This window comes from Ooceraea biroi, chromosome 9, assembly GCF_003672135.1.
Source record: "Ooceraea biroi isolate clonal line C1 chromosome 9, Obir_v5.4, whole genome shotgun sequence".
Classification (NCBI taxonomy): domain Eukaryota; kingdom Metazoa; phylum Arthropoda; class Insecta; order Hymenoptera; family Formicidae; genus Ooceraea; species Ooceraea biroi.
In genome coordinates this window covers 4,126,506-4,142,813 of record NC_039514.1, presented here as the reverse complement: position 1 = coordinate 4,142,813, position 16,308 = coordinate 4,126,506, and the positions used below count along the sequence as shown (strand labels likewise).

General features: G+C 37.4%; 1 protein-coding gene across 1 annotated transcript; it reads left to right on the top strand.

Annotated features, from left to right (window-relative positions):
• The first annotated feature begins 7,879 nt into the window (after positions 1 to 7,879).
• LOC113562609 (putative nuclease HARBI1) lies at positions 7,880 to 10,356 on the top strand. Its single transcript, XM_026972444.1, has 3 exons — positions 7,880 to 8,443; positions 9,684 to 9,824; positions 9,919 to 10,356. Exons 1-3 carry the CDS (start codon positions 7,880 to 7,882, stop codon positions 10,354 to 10,356), a joined length of 1,143 nt encoding a protein of 380 aa, XP_026828245.1.
• The last annotated feature ends 5,952 nt before the right edge of the window (positions 10,357 to 16,308 follow it).

Sequence of the window (16,308 nt, the reverse complement as noted above, 5' to 3'; positions counted from 1 at the left end):
TGGACGCCGAATTGGAAGCGGGGACATCTGTGCAAGGTGCAGGTTCTCTGCAGGTTAGAGACAGCAATTAAGTGCAGACGATCGTGAGTGCGACGAATGCGGTTCGTTTGCCTGCTTTCTGGAAGGACAACGCGGTTCTATGGTTCGCGCAAGTAGAGGCTACGTTCGCTATCAACCGAATAGCGAGTGACGAGTCTAAATTCCGTTATGTGATCTTGTATACGGATCAAACGGTCTTGCCCTTGGTAGCTGACCTTTTAGTAAACCCGCCAGCGTGTAACAAGTATCAAACACTGAAAGAACGTATTTGTTCTGTGCTTGGAGAGACAAATGCGACGAAAATAAGAAGGCTACTCGGATCACACGAACTAGGTGATGAAAAACCCTCAATATTTCTGCAGAGGTTACGAAATTTAGCGGTTGGACAGGTTACGGATGAAATACTGAAAACTATATTCATGGAACAACTCCCTGAGAATGTGCGTACTATTCTGGCTATCAGCGAGGTGCAGGATCTGCAAAAATTGGCCGCTCAAGCTGATAAAGTGATGGAGGTGACAAGGCCTACCGTGTCGGCGGTGCAAGTAGCCAGTGCTGAGCAAAAAGGACCTGACAGCCACATCTTGAACGAGATCGCTGAATTAAAAAAGCAAGTAAAAAAACTTATTTTGAGAGGTAGACAGCGTAGTTATTCACGTGGAATATCGAGGTTCGCTCGGAAACGCTCGCGAAGCCGAGGAGAGGACGATTGTAATAGCGAAGATAATAGTAACGAAACAGAATATTGTTATTATCATCGAAAGTTTGGTGATAAGTCTTGGAAATGCCGTCAGCCATGTTCCTGGAAAAAACCGATTAGAGAGTCGGAAAACTAGACGCGTCGCAGTGTCGGGAGACGGGACCGGGCGACGTAAAATCACCGCGTCTCATCGTTACGGACAAGAAGAACGGCACGAAGTTCCTTATTGACACGGGTGCAGATGTATCCATATTGCCGAAGAATTTTACAAAAGGAAGACTGACTCTAAGCAAATATCAGCTTTTCGCAGCAAATAATACTTTAATCAATACGTACGGTACAGAGCTCGTTAGCGTAGATTTAGGATTGCGTCGAGTCATGAAATGGAATTTCATTGTAGCAGGAGTGAAGCAGGCGATAATAGGCGCCGACTTCCTAGCTCATTTTGGCTTGCTAGTTGACCTAAAACGTCGAGTATTACTGGATGGAACGACGAGACTACAAGCGCCTGGCAGAGTAGTAACACGAAACGTCGGAGAAATTACCACATTTGATCCTACGAGTCCGTTTGCTGAGCTGTTGAAGGAATTTCACGAGGTGACCAAACCGGTGAGTTATAAAACAGTAAAACATAATGTTACACACCATATCGTTACCACAGGACCACCAGTGGCGGAGCCTGCTCGAAGATTATCAGGCGAAAGAACAAGAGTCGTACGCGAACAGATACAGTACATGTTAGATGCTGGAATCTGTAGACCCAGTAGTAGTCAATGGGCTAACCCGTTACACTTAGTCCCGAAGAAAAATGGAGATTGGAGGATCTGTGGAGACTATAGAAGGTTAAATAAAAGTACGCAGCCCGACAAGTATCCAATACCACATTTGTACGACTGCGCTCAGAATTTAGAAGGTTGTACGATATTTACAACATTAGACTTAGCACGAGCTTATCATCAAATACCGGTCGCGGAAGAGGATCGAAGAAAAACAGCGATAATAACACCATACGGCCTATACGAATATAACGTCATGCCTTTCGGATTGCGAAACGCGGCACAATCGTTTCAACGGTTTATGGATCTAACGTTGAAGGGTATCGATAGTTGTTATTGTTACATAGACGATATGATCATAGCTTCTAGGGATATCGAGACACACAAAGCACACTTGCGCCAAGTATTCGAACGTTTAAGAGCTAACGGATTGTGGATTAATGCGGCGAAATGCAGTTTTGGACAAAAAGAGGTTAGTTACCTAGGATATACAATTAACGGTCAAGGAATAATCCCGTTAACAGACAAGGTAAAAACGATCCAGGAAATGAAGAAACCTGTAAATATTAGAGAACTTAGACGATTTCTAGGAATAGTCAATTTTTACAGAAGATGTATTCCCGGAGCAGCGCATGTCCAAGCACCTCTGCACGAATACTTGGTTGGAGCAAGAAGAAACGACAAACGAGAAATAGTGTGGACGGCCAGAGCGGAAAAAGCTTTTCACGAATATAAGCAGCAAATTGTGGACGCAACGTTATTAGCTCATCCAAGGAGGGATGCAACACTAGCAATTAAGGCAGACGCGTCGGATACGGCGATGGGGGCAGTCTTGGAGCAGTACCACGAAGGAAAGTGGGAACCTCTGGGATTCTTTTCAAGGACTTTTAGTCCAGCTCAAAAGAATTATAGTACGTACGACAGAGAATTGCAAGCTCTTTATAGCGGTTTAAAATTTTTCCGCGCTTTAGTCGAAGGACGAAAATTAATATTGAAAACGGATCATAAAGCATTGACGTATGCTTTCATGCAAAAATTATCAAAGGCTTCACCCAGGCAGCTTAGACAATTGGATTATATAGGACAATTTAGTACCGAAATAATTTATATTAAGGGGAGCGACAATGTGGTAGCCGACGCACTATCACGGCTCGAAGCTATTGACATGCCCGTAATTGTTACCACGGAGGAACTGGCACAGGAGCAACAAACGGACGAAGAATTACAGAATCTCTTAAGAGACAGACCACACTTATTGCAGCTGAAACGAGTGAGATTAGACGATACGGATACTACCGTATATTGCGATTTATCTACGGACACAGTACGACCCTACGTACCGAAAAATTTAAGGAAACGATTATTCGATTCAACACACGGACTAGCTCATCCAAGCGCAAGGACCACGAAGAAATTAATAAACCGACAGTTCGTGTGGCCAGAAATGAATCGGAATATAGGTGAATGGGTAAAAACTTGTATACCCTGCCAGAGAAACAAAATTCACAGACACAATAGAGTTGTACCAGAGCACATTCCAATGCCGAAGGAACGGTTCGAGCATATACACATTGATATAATAGGACCACTGCCTGTAATAAAAAGTTATCGATATTGTGTTACAATAATCGATCGATTTACAAGATGGCCGGAAGCGGTTCCTGTTCAAGATATTTCAGCAGACACTGTAGCAGAAGCAATATTAAATGGTTGGATAGCACGTTTCGGAAGCCCTGCGACAATTACAACGGATCAAGGAAAACAATTTGAATCGCAACTGTTCAACTCGCTTATGAAATTAATAGGAAGCAAGCGAATGCGTACAGCAGCTTACCACCCAGAGTCTAATGGAATTATAGAAAGGTGGCATAGATCTCTAAAAAACGCCATTCGTTGTCATCAAGATAAAAACTGGATTCAAGCATTACCAATAGTACTCTTGGGTTTACGTACAAGTTTAAAAGAAGACATCAAGGCTACAGCAGCGGAATTAGTTTACGGTACAACGTTAAGATTGCCAGCAGAATATTTCATTAACGAAGAACCAAGAGCTCAAGACATACACGTTTTTGCCAAGAAACTCAGGGAACGGATGAAAGATGTGAGGGCAACGCCAACAGCACATCATGTAAAGAGAAGAGCATTTGTACATAAGGAATTGGACACGTGTACACATGTATTCCTACGAGTCGACAGAGCGAGAGGACCCCTGGAGTCGCCATATGAAGGACCTTATCAAATCCTTCGGAGAGTTTCTGATTCTTTGTTTCAGATTCGTTTAAGAGAGGAAGCTGTCAATATTCCAATCGAGAGGCTAAAACCAGCATTCACAGAGACATTGGCGGAATGTGAGACTGCATGGGATGATTCGGATAGACTCGACCAACCTTCCACCCCCAGGCCGGACCAGCCAAGAACGTACTCTCGGAAGCAGGTCAAATTTCGCGCCTAAAATGAGGACTTAGGCACTCGGGGAGGAGTATGTGGCGGCATCTAAGGAGTACAAGGCAGAACTAGCCCGACCAATGAGAGGGCAGCACGAATACCGAGATGGAGAGCCTTGGAAGGAATCAGAGAACAAAGAGAAGCTAATTGCTCGCGCTTTAAGTCACACGTGCATTAAGTAATCAGTTCTAGTCTGTATTAAATAAAGTCAGCATCTTTATATATTTTCACCTAAACCGAAATGTTGTAATAGTTCCTCGTGCGTTAAAACTGCCTTAAATGTAGCATAATAATCAAATAAATAATACGCTCGCTACAGCACAATTATCTCCGAGATTACAATATTAATGTACAAGATCATGAGTATAATCATAGTACTGACACTGGTTTACAAAGTTTACCACGACAAGGGGGAAATTGCTGCATTTATTATTCGAGACGTATTCAAAGAATTTTTTATGACAGAACACGGCCGTGTTGAATGGCAAGACACAATTAATTAAAAAACTATTTTATATATAGAATAAATTATTCATCTTACCTGGCTGGTTAATTTCTTTTCCAATTTCTCTCTAAGCATTTTCTTAATATACAGGGTAGACCATTTTAATCAATCCACGCGAATATCTCAAAAAGGAGTTTTTCAAAAAACTGTTTCAGACAAAAGTTTTATGGCTTCGAGGGAGAAAGATGAAGATATTATCAATTTAATTTTAGATGGCGCCACTTTAGAGATTTCATCATGGCGGCCATTTTTGTAAATGAAAGTCGATTTTTTTCATTAAATAAAAATTGTAGCTGACAACGAGATGAATATAACGGTTTTTTTTTAAATTGGATAATTTTTTATTGAGTTACAGTGTTTTAAAGTTTATAATTTAAGACTTAAGTAAAAAGCTTCGCCCATAAGTACAGTGTGCGCATTTTCTGACTCCAAACCGCCCTCCACCTCTTTGTGTGCGTACTCGGAGTATCCCGTACTCGAAGTACAAGTACTCGGAATATATGTACTCTGAAATTTTGTATTTTTCGATACCGATTTACTCACGTGAGAAATAACATCCATATACTCGAGAAATAACACCCGGGATACTCCGAGTACATTTTGATACCGACCCATCTCGAGTCGATCGTCTATCCTTGAAATAATACCCTTTATCGAAATTCACAAGGAAATTTATTTGTTACTACTTGGGGATCAATTGATTATGAGAATCTTTTTTATTGTTGATCAGTATCATACTTCATTATTTAGGAGTTTACGTCCACTGACAACACTCATGGCTGATTATACTCCTTCGGAGATTGTTGATATTTCTCCTTGTTCTCGGAGAATGTCAACGAAATTATCATAAAGCTTCGCAAATTTACCAGAATCGTTATCCCGAAAGAGAACACCCGAATCATTCCATAATCCGGAACCTTGAACGAAGAGCTCGCCAAGGCTATTTGAGGCGCCAAAGAGAACATCGTGAGTATAATGAAGACGATGTGCATGTGCTCGTTATCTTGGTAACTATTATTCATCTTAATCCTCAAGTAGTCGAGTTATGGCTAGAGAAATTGGTATACCGAAAACAACGATCTTGAGAATTTTGAAGAATGTGAAATACCATCCTTACCATATCACGTTAACACATGCTCTTAGTCAACAGGATATGCAATTGCGTGTACAATTTTGTCATTGGGTACAACAGATGATCAGAGCTGACCCGAATTTCTTCTATTATGTTATGTTCTCTGATGAATCGACGTTCAAAAATAATAATGAATTGAATAGACATAATTGTCACTATTGGTCGAATGTTAACCCTATTTGGCATAGACAAGTAGATAATCAGCATCAGTGAAGTATAAATGTTTGGTGTGGGATTATAAATGGTTACTTGATTGGTCCTTATTTCTTCAATGGAAATGTCACTAGAGAAAATTTTCTGGAACTTCTCAGAGATCATTTACCACAACTACTTGAAGATGATGATTTGAATACACGACAGAGAATGTGGATACAACTGGATGGGGCGCCACCTCATTATGCGATAATAGTAAGAGATTATCTAGATCAGGAGTACAATGATAGGTGGATTGGACGACGTGGACTCGTTGCATGGCCCCCACGATCTCCTGATATGACTCCACCCGACTTCTTTTTATGGGGGTATATAAAAAATGTCGTCTATGAGTATGCGCCTACAACCAGAGAAAATATGATAGAAAGAGTTCGAGTAGCTTGCAGGAACATACCGCGCGCTGTCTTACTCAAAACGGTCAAACATTTCCAAGATAGGTTGGTGTTATGTATTCGAGCCAACGGAGATAATTTCAAACAGTTCCTTCGATAAAAAGGTAAATTTGTAAATTTGTGAAAGGGGATGTGACTTCCGTTAATAAAGCACCCCGAATCGTGAGAGGCAAGGGGACTCACGTAAATCAAGCACCTCAAAGGGATAAATGCCCCGCCACGTCCACGTCGTTCATCCTGGGTAACGATAAGCACGGGGAAACGCGTCTTAATCGGTCTAGAATTGGTGGACCGTCAAACATAATAAGTCTAAATAATAGATAGAAACGCACGCACGCACGTACGCACGCCCATAAAGAGGTGGAGGGTGGTTTGGAGTCAGAAAATGCGCACACTGTACTTATGGGCGTGGAAGCGTTTTACTTAAATTATAACCTTTAAAACACTATAACTCAATGAAAAATTATCCAATTTAAAAAAAACCGTTGTATTTATCTCGTTGTCAGCAACAATTTTTAGTTAGTAAAAAAATCTACTTCCATTTAAAAAAATGGCCGCCATGATAAAATCTCTAAAGTGGCGCCATCTAAAATTAAATTGATAATATCTTCATCTTTCCCCCTCGAAGCCATAAAACTTTTGTCTGAAACATTTTTTTGCAAAACTCCTTTTCGAGATATTCGCGTGGATTGATTAAAATGGTCCACCCTGTATATTATTTTTCTAACATATTCTTTCTTTAGCTCTCATAATGTGATCAATTTACATGTGGATACAACACCAGAAAAAGAAAACAAACCATTTAAAAAGAAGCCAAAACAGTCGAAAACAAAAATTTACAGAAAAATGGCTCTCTCAGACAGAATTTAATATTTGGTTAAGTCGCGACCCAAAAATACAAAGCAAAATGTATTTATTGTTGTTATTCAATGAATGCAGATTTAATAGTAATTAAACGACATGGACAAAGTGCAAGACATATACAAAAACTGCAAGCAGCAACTGTGAAACAATTATCTATTTCAAACTTTATTGACAAAAAACAAAGTGCAGATAAAGATACTAGATCTAGCGAAATAAAATTAGTTGGATTCTTAATGGAACACAATCTGCCATTTCGTTTAACTGATCATTTAGTAAATTTATTTAAAGACATTTGTCATGACCATTCTGTAGTGAAGAACATTACAATGAGACGAATTAAGGCAACTAGTATCGCAGTAAACGTTATAGGTGCTTCTCATAAGGAGGAACTGGCTCAAATATTAAGGAACACTAAATTTAGTTTTCTCACAGACGAATCAACTGATATATCATGTATAAAAACTGCTTGTAATAAGATTTAATTATATTATTTTAAAAAAAATTGTCAGTGAATTTTGGGAATTATATAAGGTCTTTGATTCAACAAACGCCAATGAAGGTGTAACAGCAGAAAACTTATTTAAAGGAATAATTGCATCTTTAGAAGATAACTTAGTACCTCTTTCAAATATGATTGGATTTGGTGCAGATGGATGCAATGCAATGATGGGTCAGCATAACTCAGTAGCTAGTTGATTAAAAAAAAAATGTTCTGGTATATTTATTCTAATGTATAGTATAAAACAAATATGTTTTTAGGATTATTTATTTTATTTTAATTATTATTTATTTCTGTGGTATTTAATTTTAGAAATGGCTGAAGGATATTTAGTATGGAATTTACTGATTTTGGAAGAAAGAATTAGAATCATGGAAAGAAAAATTGAAAGAAGATTATTGCATGATGCGCAAAATCCTCTTGAGCTTCTTTACAATGAATTTCATGCAGCTTTCCGAGTTAATAAAGAATTACTTATGAATCTTACAAATATATTAAGACCACATTTACAACCAGAACGTAGAAGTGGTTTAGCTCTAGAAATTCAAGTATTGGTAGCAATTCAATTTTTCGCTAATGAAAATTACCAAAGACCAGCAGGAAATCAATGTGAATTTGCTCTAAGTCAGCCATCCACCAGCCGTTGCATACGAAAAGTAACACGATTAATAAATATATATTTATTACAACAATGGATAAAATTTCCAATAACACAACTAAAGAGAACTATTGTACAAGACAAATTTGTACGTGCTCTTCAACCTTTTCCTGGTGCCATTGGTGCTATAAATTGCACTTATATTAATAATCTGGTCCCACGTATACATGAAGAAGCATATGTTAATCACCATGGAAATCATTCTCTAAATGTACAAACAGTAAGTATTACAAAATCTTTCTCTTATAAATAATACTATATACAATATTTATTGTATTTACTTATTTCAGAATTTTTTAAACATGTGATTGACAGTTTTTATTTATTTGTTGCAATGTTAATAATAATCATTACCATTAATAATAACAATAATAACTGTTCGGAATCAGCTCGAATAGAATCGAGTTTCCGTCAATTCGCAGAGCTCTGACAAGAGCGAGCGACGTGTGTTGCGCGATCCCGCAGGATCACTGAGAGGTAGTGTCAGCAATGAAACTGTCAGAGGTTGTGATTAACAAAAAACACTTTAATGATCACTTTTCAATACAATGATTCGTGGTGCAAGGGCTGACTAACTGCTGTCGGGTGGAGGAGTCGCGGAGATCTTCTGTTCCGTTCGCTTCCGGTCCGCCGCTTGACCCGGAAATCTTGGCACGAGTTGCGAAGACTGGCTGACGGAGATCTTGTTTGCGAAGCCGGCTGACGGATATCTTGCGCGCGACCGACGGATATCTTGCTGCGGGTAGCGGAGTCGTGAGCGACGGATATCTTGCCGCGGACTGCGGACCGGCGCGCTTCGGAAGGACAATTGTAACCCGATCAGCCCTTGATCACTCGTACACTCATACACGGAGTCGTGACAATTAAGTCGTAACAAACCACCTAACAATACTCTGTAGATGTAGAACGAAGAACGAATTCGAACACAAAACGTTCGTCGCGGGTTTCGACACTCGATAGTCGATGCACAGTGTGAACCTTTGCACTAGTCGCGACGCGAGCCAAATGCACAAACTGCTGGGTCCTTTTCGAGGCGACTGACACGATTTACAAGGGATTCGCGGTTGGTGAAACTCGACCGAGGCTTGTCGGGTGTCTCAAGACCAAGTCCGTTACTTCGCAACGTGTCAGTCGAGGTTGACGTACAGACTTGAACTGCTGGAGACAAAGCGTTCTTAGTCCCGCGGAACGAGCGAGCGGCTGTCCGTTGGCGAGAAGAAAAACTTATTTGTCGATATAAGACACGGAACGATCGGTCGAAATGGACATCCATCTCACTTGGTTGAACGGGACCATAACTTGTTGATTCGCTTCGGATCCTTGAATCGCGAATAGCTCGAAAACACGGTACCGAAAGCGATACACAGCGTGGTCGACGTGAGCCTATTAAGACGAAATTATTTTACGTAATAATTGTTCGGTTCCCGAACAATAACATATGTATGTATATATTTTTATAGATAGTCGATCCGAACCTAAAAATAGTAAATATTAATGCACGATATCCGGGAGCAAGAAATGATGCCTTTATATGGAACGTTTCTCCAATTAGACGTGTAATGGAATATTTTTATAACAACGGTGTAAGAAGAACTTATTTGATTGCTACGATTTATGACTTTATTTTCAAAAAGTGTACTTATATTTCAGTTTGTATTATGTTCTTATCTTATATATAACCTGAATATATTACATATAGGAGATGATGGATATCTTTTGCAACCTTGGATTATGACACCATTACCACATTTTCCTCAATGGAGTCGACAGTATCATTACAATGAAAAGCTGTGTAAAGCACGAAGTATTGTTGAAAGATTCTTCGGAGTATTTAAAGGAACATGGAGGTGTCTGTTATATCAACGTGTATTAAGGTATACATCTGAAATTGCTGGACAAATTGTAAATGCGTGTGCAGTGTTGCATAATATGCGTTTACATTATCGGCTACCAGTAGATATAAACGAAGATGAGATCGTAAATGCACCTGCAAATGTACATATAGAACAAGAAGCAGGAGAAGAAGCAGTGATTCGTAAAGGACCCAGAGCTATTGCGCAGCGTATTCAAAATCAAATAATGCAAGAGTGGTTTCCCAATTATCGTTCTGCACGAGATAATGAAAATAACTGAGAATTTATAAATAAAAAATTATATGTATTTTTTCATTTTTATTACATTTATAAATAAATATTAATGTGTAAAAATACTTTATATCTTTATATCTTAAATATTTTATATAAATATAAAAATACTTCATACCTTATATTTTTTTATAACAAAATAAATAATAGTAATATTATATTAAAACAATAAATCTTTGGAACATCTTTGGAAACACTATATAGAAGTGTTTGAGAACACGCGAGTTCGGCTGGTAGGATCGCGGTGAGATGGACGTCACAACGGGCAAAAGAACTGTGTCGCAGCGCGTGTAATTTTATGAGTTCGTCTTTATTGTATAAAACACAGAATGCACACTATTTACAGATCGACGCGAAATAACACACAGATCGCCGAAGCGGTTCACGCGGCACGTCACATCGTATGATAAGTCTAGAGTTTTACGAATGCTCTCGAAGGTTCGAGAAGCACCGAGATCGCGGCACACGTGCGGTGCACGTGGCCACCTGAGAAGCACACGGGCTCTACCGGTATTATTGACACGTCAAGCACCGCGAAAGAGTAGTCACTAAAGTCTGAGAAGTCCGAGTATTGCACTGAGCACAACCGAGAGTCGTACACAATGAGAAACTATCCCCTAAACTAGCCTAAATATCGAGCGCGCGTTTTCGTGGTTAGCCCATGGCCGGTGTAACGAACAGTGATCGGTAATCGCGAGGTAGCCCGACCGGGGGCGCGGTATGACGTACGTCGCCGCGTCGCGATCGCGATCGATATATGACGGCATCTCGCGGATCGATAATCGATTCCGCAACAAGAAGAGAAGAGAGAACTAAGAATAGAAAACTAAAGTAAACTAATATTCATTAGTAACGATATTATTACTACAAGTTGCTTTATTTGCTAATTTATCTATAGCTTGACCTAATTGAACAAGAGCTTCTGCTTGAAGCTTCATTGCTTCAGCTAACATCTAAAAAAAGATAATATTATAATATTAATATGGAAATTAAGATGTTTTATGTTTACATAAATAAAAGCACCAACCATCATCGCCTCAGCATTCTTTTCTGTAATCTTTTCAAAGGATTGTCGGGCATCATTTAATTGCACTCCCAAACGTGTGGAAGATTTCCCTGTAAATTTCGAAAGTAAAAAATAGTATGATATTGAATATAAACCAAAATTAATAAATTTAAGAGAATTTTAATTTGGTATATTTGAATTTTATATTTACGTCTTGTACGGATTGATTGCAAGATGGAAGACAGGTTTATAGATTGTGAAGTGGAAGATGTGTTTTGTAAGTTATCTTGCGCACTGGAAGGAATGTCTTGTTCTAGACTGGATTGCGAAATGGAAGGTATATGGAACTCGTGTGAGATTGTCGATACTAATGGCTGCACTGTTTGGTAATTTGATGGCACATCCAAACTGTCATCTTTATTCAGATTGTTCGTAGCAGCTACAAGAAAGAAATCTTTATGTATTTTTTATATTATTAAGAAAATTGTGATAAAAACATCATTTCTTTTATGTAATGATTAATGATTAATATTTTAGAGAAAAGGATGAAAAAAGGGAAAAGATTACATACATGAATCATTAGGTAACTCTGGGATTGTCACTGGGACTGGAATATTTGTCAAAAGAGTTTCATTGCCTGCAGCCAATTCTTCTACAGCATTCTAAAGATATATACAATATAAAATAATTTTCAATATATTCTATTCTAAAAAAGGCATGTTAACTTCTTGAAGTTCTTTTTTTATCGAAGAGTTGAGGCCGCCTTTCTGCGATGCTGATTGGTTCTCTCGCTTGGCTCGAACTGCGTGTTGCGAATGTCAGAATGTCATAGTGGCTGTCAGTGCGGTTATATTGATAAATTTCTGTTATTTATTTATACGTTTTCGCTCTTATAATCTGTCTAAAAAAAACATAACTTATACTATATATTCTTATCGATTATCGAATGGAATTTTAATGTGTATTAACTGTAATAATGAAAAACGCAGTAATAAGCTATTGATGATAATTCTAATGGCGGGCGATGTTCACTCGATGTTCGGAAAACCGATATTTTTCATCGCTACATCAGTTATTTTTATTCGGTTTTTGTAATAATCGAGGAATCGAGAAAAATCGAGGTTTTTCATAATAAAATCGATGTTTGAACTAACTTCACTTCATGACATATTGTGTTATTGTATTTACTAAATTTGTTAATTTTATTAGCGTACGCAATTAAGCTGCGTTCCGAAATACACTGCCAGTACTGAAAATCTATAGTTCACGTTGCGTATACTATACATTTTCAGTACTGGCAGTATGTTTCGGAACGCAGCTCTAGTAACGTTGTTCAACTATTGAGTCCGCTGAATGCAGCCAGGATAGTACTTGCTGCTCTTCGTTTCAGCAGTGTTTCAGTGTGTTATGCATTATCTGTTATAAATAAATTCTTCATTATGGGAGCACCGGACAGTTACCCTTAATTATCCATATGTTGTTTATTTTCGAATAAATGACCAGGAATCGTTTTGTGCTCGCAATCTCTCTTTATCCGACTATCTGTCATTAATACGTAAATAAACTACCATTATTATTGATTATTGATCGCTGTTTTGAATAGTACTTTTTAGATGTAATAGATCTGTTTTTTATTCCTACACTGCTGAACTGATGCAATAAGTGTGAGAAAAAATATACTTGTCTCACTTTAACATATTGCACCAGTTCAGCAGTGCAGGAATAAAAACAGACCTTATATACCTTGTATGGATATAATTCTACAGATGACGATCAACACACAATAAATTATATTCGAGGCCTGATCACATCGGGCGTGATAAACACTTTCTTTGTGTAGGTATATATTTGCAAGCAGACATAACTTTGGAATTACAAAAATGAAATTGGAATTGTAAATCATCATACGACATTCAAATCATCACTAGGAACATCAACATCTCTTGCTCAATTTTGTATATGAATAAAAAGAATACTACTTAAGATATGCATACTAGTTTGAAATTAGTTTTATTTTAGTTTTTCTTTATCAAAATTTAATCGCTTTTTATTAGATTCTTGACGGTTTCTTTTCCCTTTTAGTTGTAACTATTCAAATCAGGTGCGCTTTATTCTCGTAAAAACGAATCGATTAATATCAATATATTTGGCAAAATATCTATTTCCCAGCATCGGGTTTGTTTTGCATCGGTTATTTCCGAGTTACTGGTTTTTTTAAACATCGCTCACCACTAGATAATTCGCACATAGATTTGTCGCACACGAGAAAAAGCCGCGGAGGCGAGCGAGCGGTGTGACATCGGCATCAGCTGATAACGTCAACTGTGTTTTAGCTGTCAGCTCGCCGATCAATAAGAATTGACAACTCGGTTTTTCGAGATCTTCACCGTTTTCACGTTCCTAAAATATAATAAATAAAATTGTTTATTGATAAAACAGAGGTCTCTAGAAACCGAGCAGTTTATATAAAGGGACCGAGCCGTGGGTCCACGAGTCGTCGTTCGGAGTCGTTAGTAATTATATTGTGTTTCAAAAGTGAAAATAGTTCAGTTTCGCGTTCGGAGTCGTTAGTGATTGTGATTATATTGTGTTTGTGATTGTGAATTTATTAGAAAATATATACATTTTATTTCAAGGATTTGTGTGCTGATTGTGCGCGTTCGTGTGTTCGCGAGTGAGTCGCAAATCTTCTTCAGTCAGACAACAGTCAGAATAAAGAAAAGGAAAGGAAAGATAAGGTAACTTAAGCTTATAATAATAATAATAATAAATAATAGTGAAATTGTATGTTTTCTTTTTAAAAACAACTTCTTTTATTTTTTTTATTTTCTCTCATGAGAAAGAATAATAAATTTACAAAGTAAATGAAATAAAATAAAATGAATAATAATGAATAAATAATTTCTTTTTTTTTACATTTTCATTAAAATCGCTTTTCCAAGTAAAAATAAATAAATGCAACATTTTATAATTATTATTGGCAATATATTCACCTTAAATGACGAGTTGAAAACACCAGTTGAGAACACCTTTTAGAATATGTATATTTATTATGAATTAAAGTCACGCGTGATATAGATGTACATGTTTAACATCTTTAAAAAAATGAAAAGAAAAAGATGAATAAAGATTGAAAAATTTAACATAATTTGGACATTAGTATATTTATAAAAAGAATGAAAAAGAATAACAAAGTCTGAAATACATTATTTTTAATTGTAATTATAATATTAAAAATATTAATATTTAAAATATTATAATAGAATTTAAATCCGTATTTTAAATCGCGATACACTGACAATATCTGATGGTCGGATAAATTTTTTTAACTGCATGCCAACAAATTTGTTAGACTAATTGTAAGAGAATATCAACAATTTCGTTCCCTGTGTAGTCTGGCATTGCAGAAGTTACAAAATAAACGAAGAAGAACGTGCGTGCGTGCCTTCAAAACACTATAATAAAGTATGTTTTCATTAAATACTTTAGGAGTTACAAGACTTAAAAGTTACAGTACCGCCGGCATTAGCATTATCCAAGGTGTGCCACGTGGAGGTTGTCCAACCGGATTTACATCTCTTTGTGCGTGTGCGTGTGTGTGTCACAGAAACTATAAGAACATGGTACATCACACACACGCACGCACATGCTGATGGTAAACAATAAAATACTAAAAAAAACTTTTGTGTCTGTTATAAAGCGAATATTATCTTTGGTCCGCCAAAGGTTGAACCTGAGTTTTCGGGATAAGGAGAGCGTTTTTTAAAAAACTGTTTCAGGCAATAGGTACTTACTTTTCTACGGAGAATCAGAATTTGCAATAAAAAGTATGGGGTTCCGTTTAAAAAAACAAAATTGAACTCCATATGACCTTGGCACGTTCACTCAAGGTCAAACCAATGACGCCGTCTTATATCCCCCTTCGAACCATACAACTTTTGTCTGAAACATTTTTGCTAAAAATTTTTCATTGAAGAATTATCAAGGTGCATTTTTTTTAATGGGACACCCTGTATATATGTGTGTGTATATATATATATATATACAGGGCGGTCCACTTAAATCGATCATCTTAGATATTTCACTTGTTTTTGATGATACGAAAAAATGTCTAAGAAAAAAGTTGCACCGTTCGAAGGGGCTATCATGATGACAGAACAAAAATTTTTTCAAGGCAATTTTTTTCGGAGATTCAAAGGTCAAGATAATTTTTTTAAATGGAGCTACATATTTTTGTTTGCCCAATTTTATAGCCAACATCGAGAGGAGTTCAGCGACCTATGACAACATGATCTTTAAATGATCTTGAACGCGGGAAACAGAAAAATCAAACTTTATGCTCTTCAACACAAAAATTTATTTAAGGAGGTGTTTGAAATGATGTCCTCCGACTTCAATACATTTTCTAAGGCTCCATGGACGTTCTACTTATCGAAGCCACCTTAGATTTTCGACGGTCCAATAGTTTATATTTCTTCTATTTACTTGTCCATGGTTAGTGAACATTGATTCATCGGTAAACACTCTCATGTTCTGGAATTCAATGGAATGTAAGATTAAAATAATTCCATACATGTATTGTGTGCGTGTGTGTATGTGTATGTAAATATTTATGATCGTGAAATGCTTTTGCAGTTCAGTTCATTTCCTGAGCTTCTCAATATCAGAGTTTAAATATGACTGATTATACGAAAGAGGAAAGAAATGCTTCTTATTTGCGGTAAAAGCGGAAGAAGCTCTACAGAGGCGCAGAGAATGTACGGCCAAAGATACCCTGAAAAGCGTTTACCGTCTCGCGCTGCTTTTGACCGTCTTATTAAAACATTTCGTGAAACTGGAAGTGTTTGTTCACGTAAGAAACTACGACCTCGTTTGCAAACTAATGAATCAGCAGAAGTTACTGTTTTGGCTGCAGTGGCAAATAATCCACATACC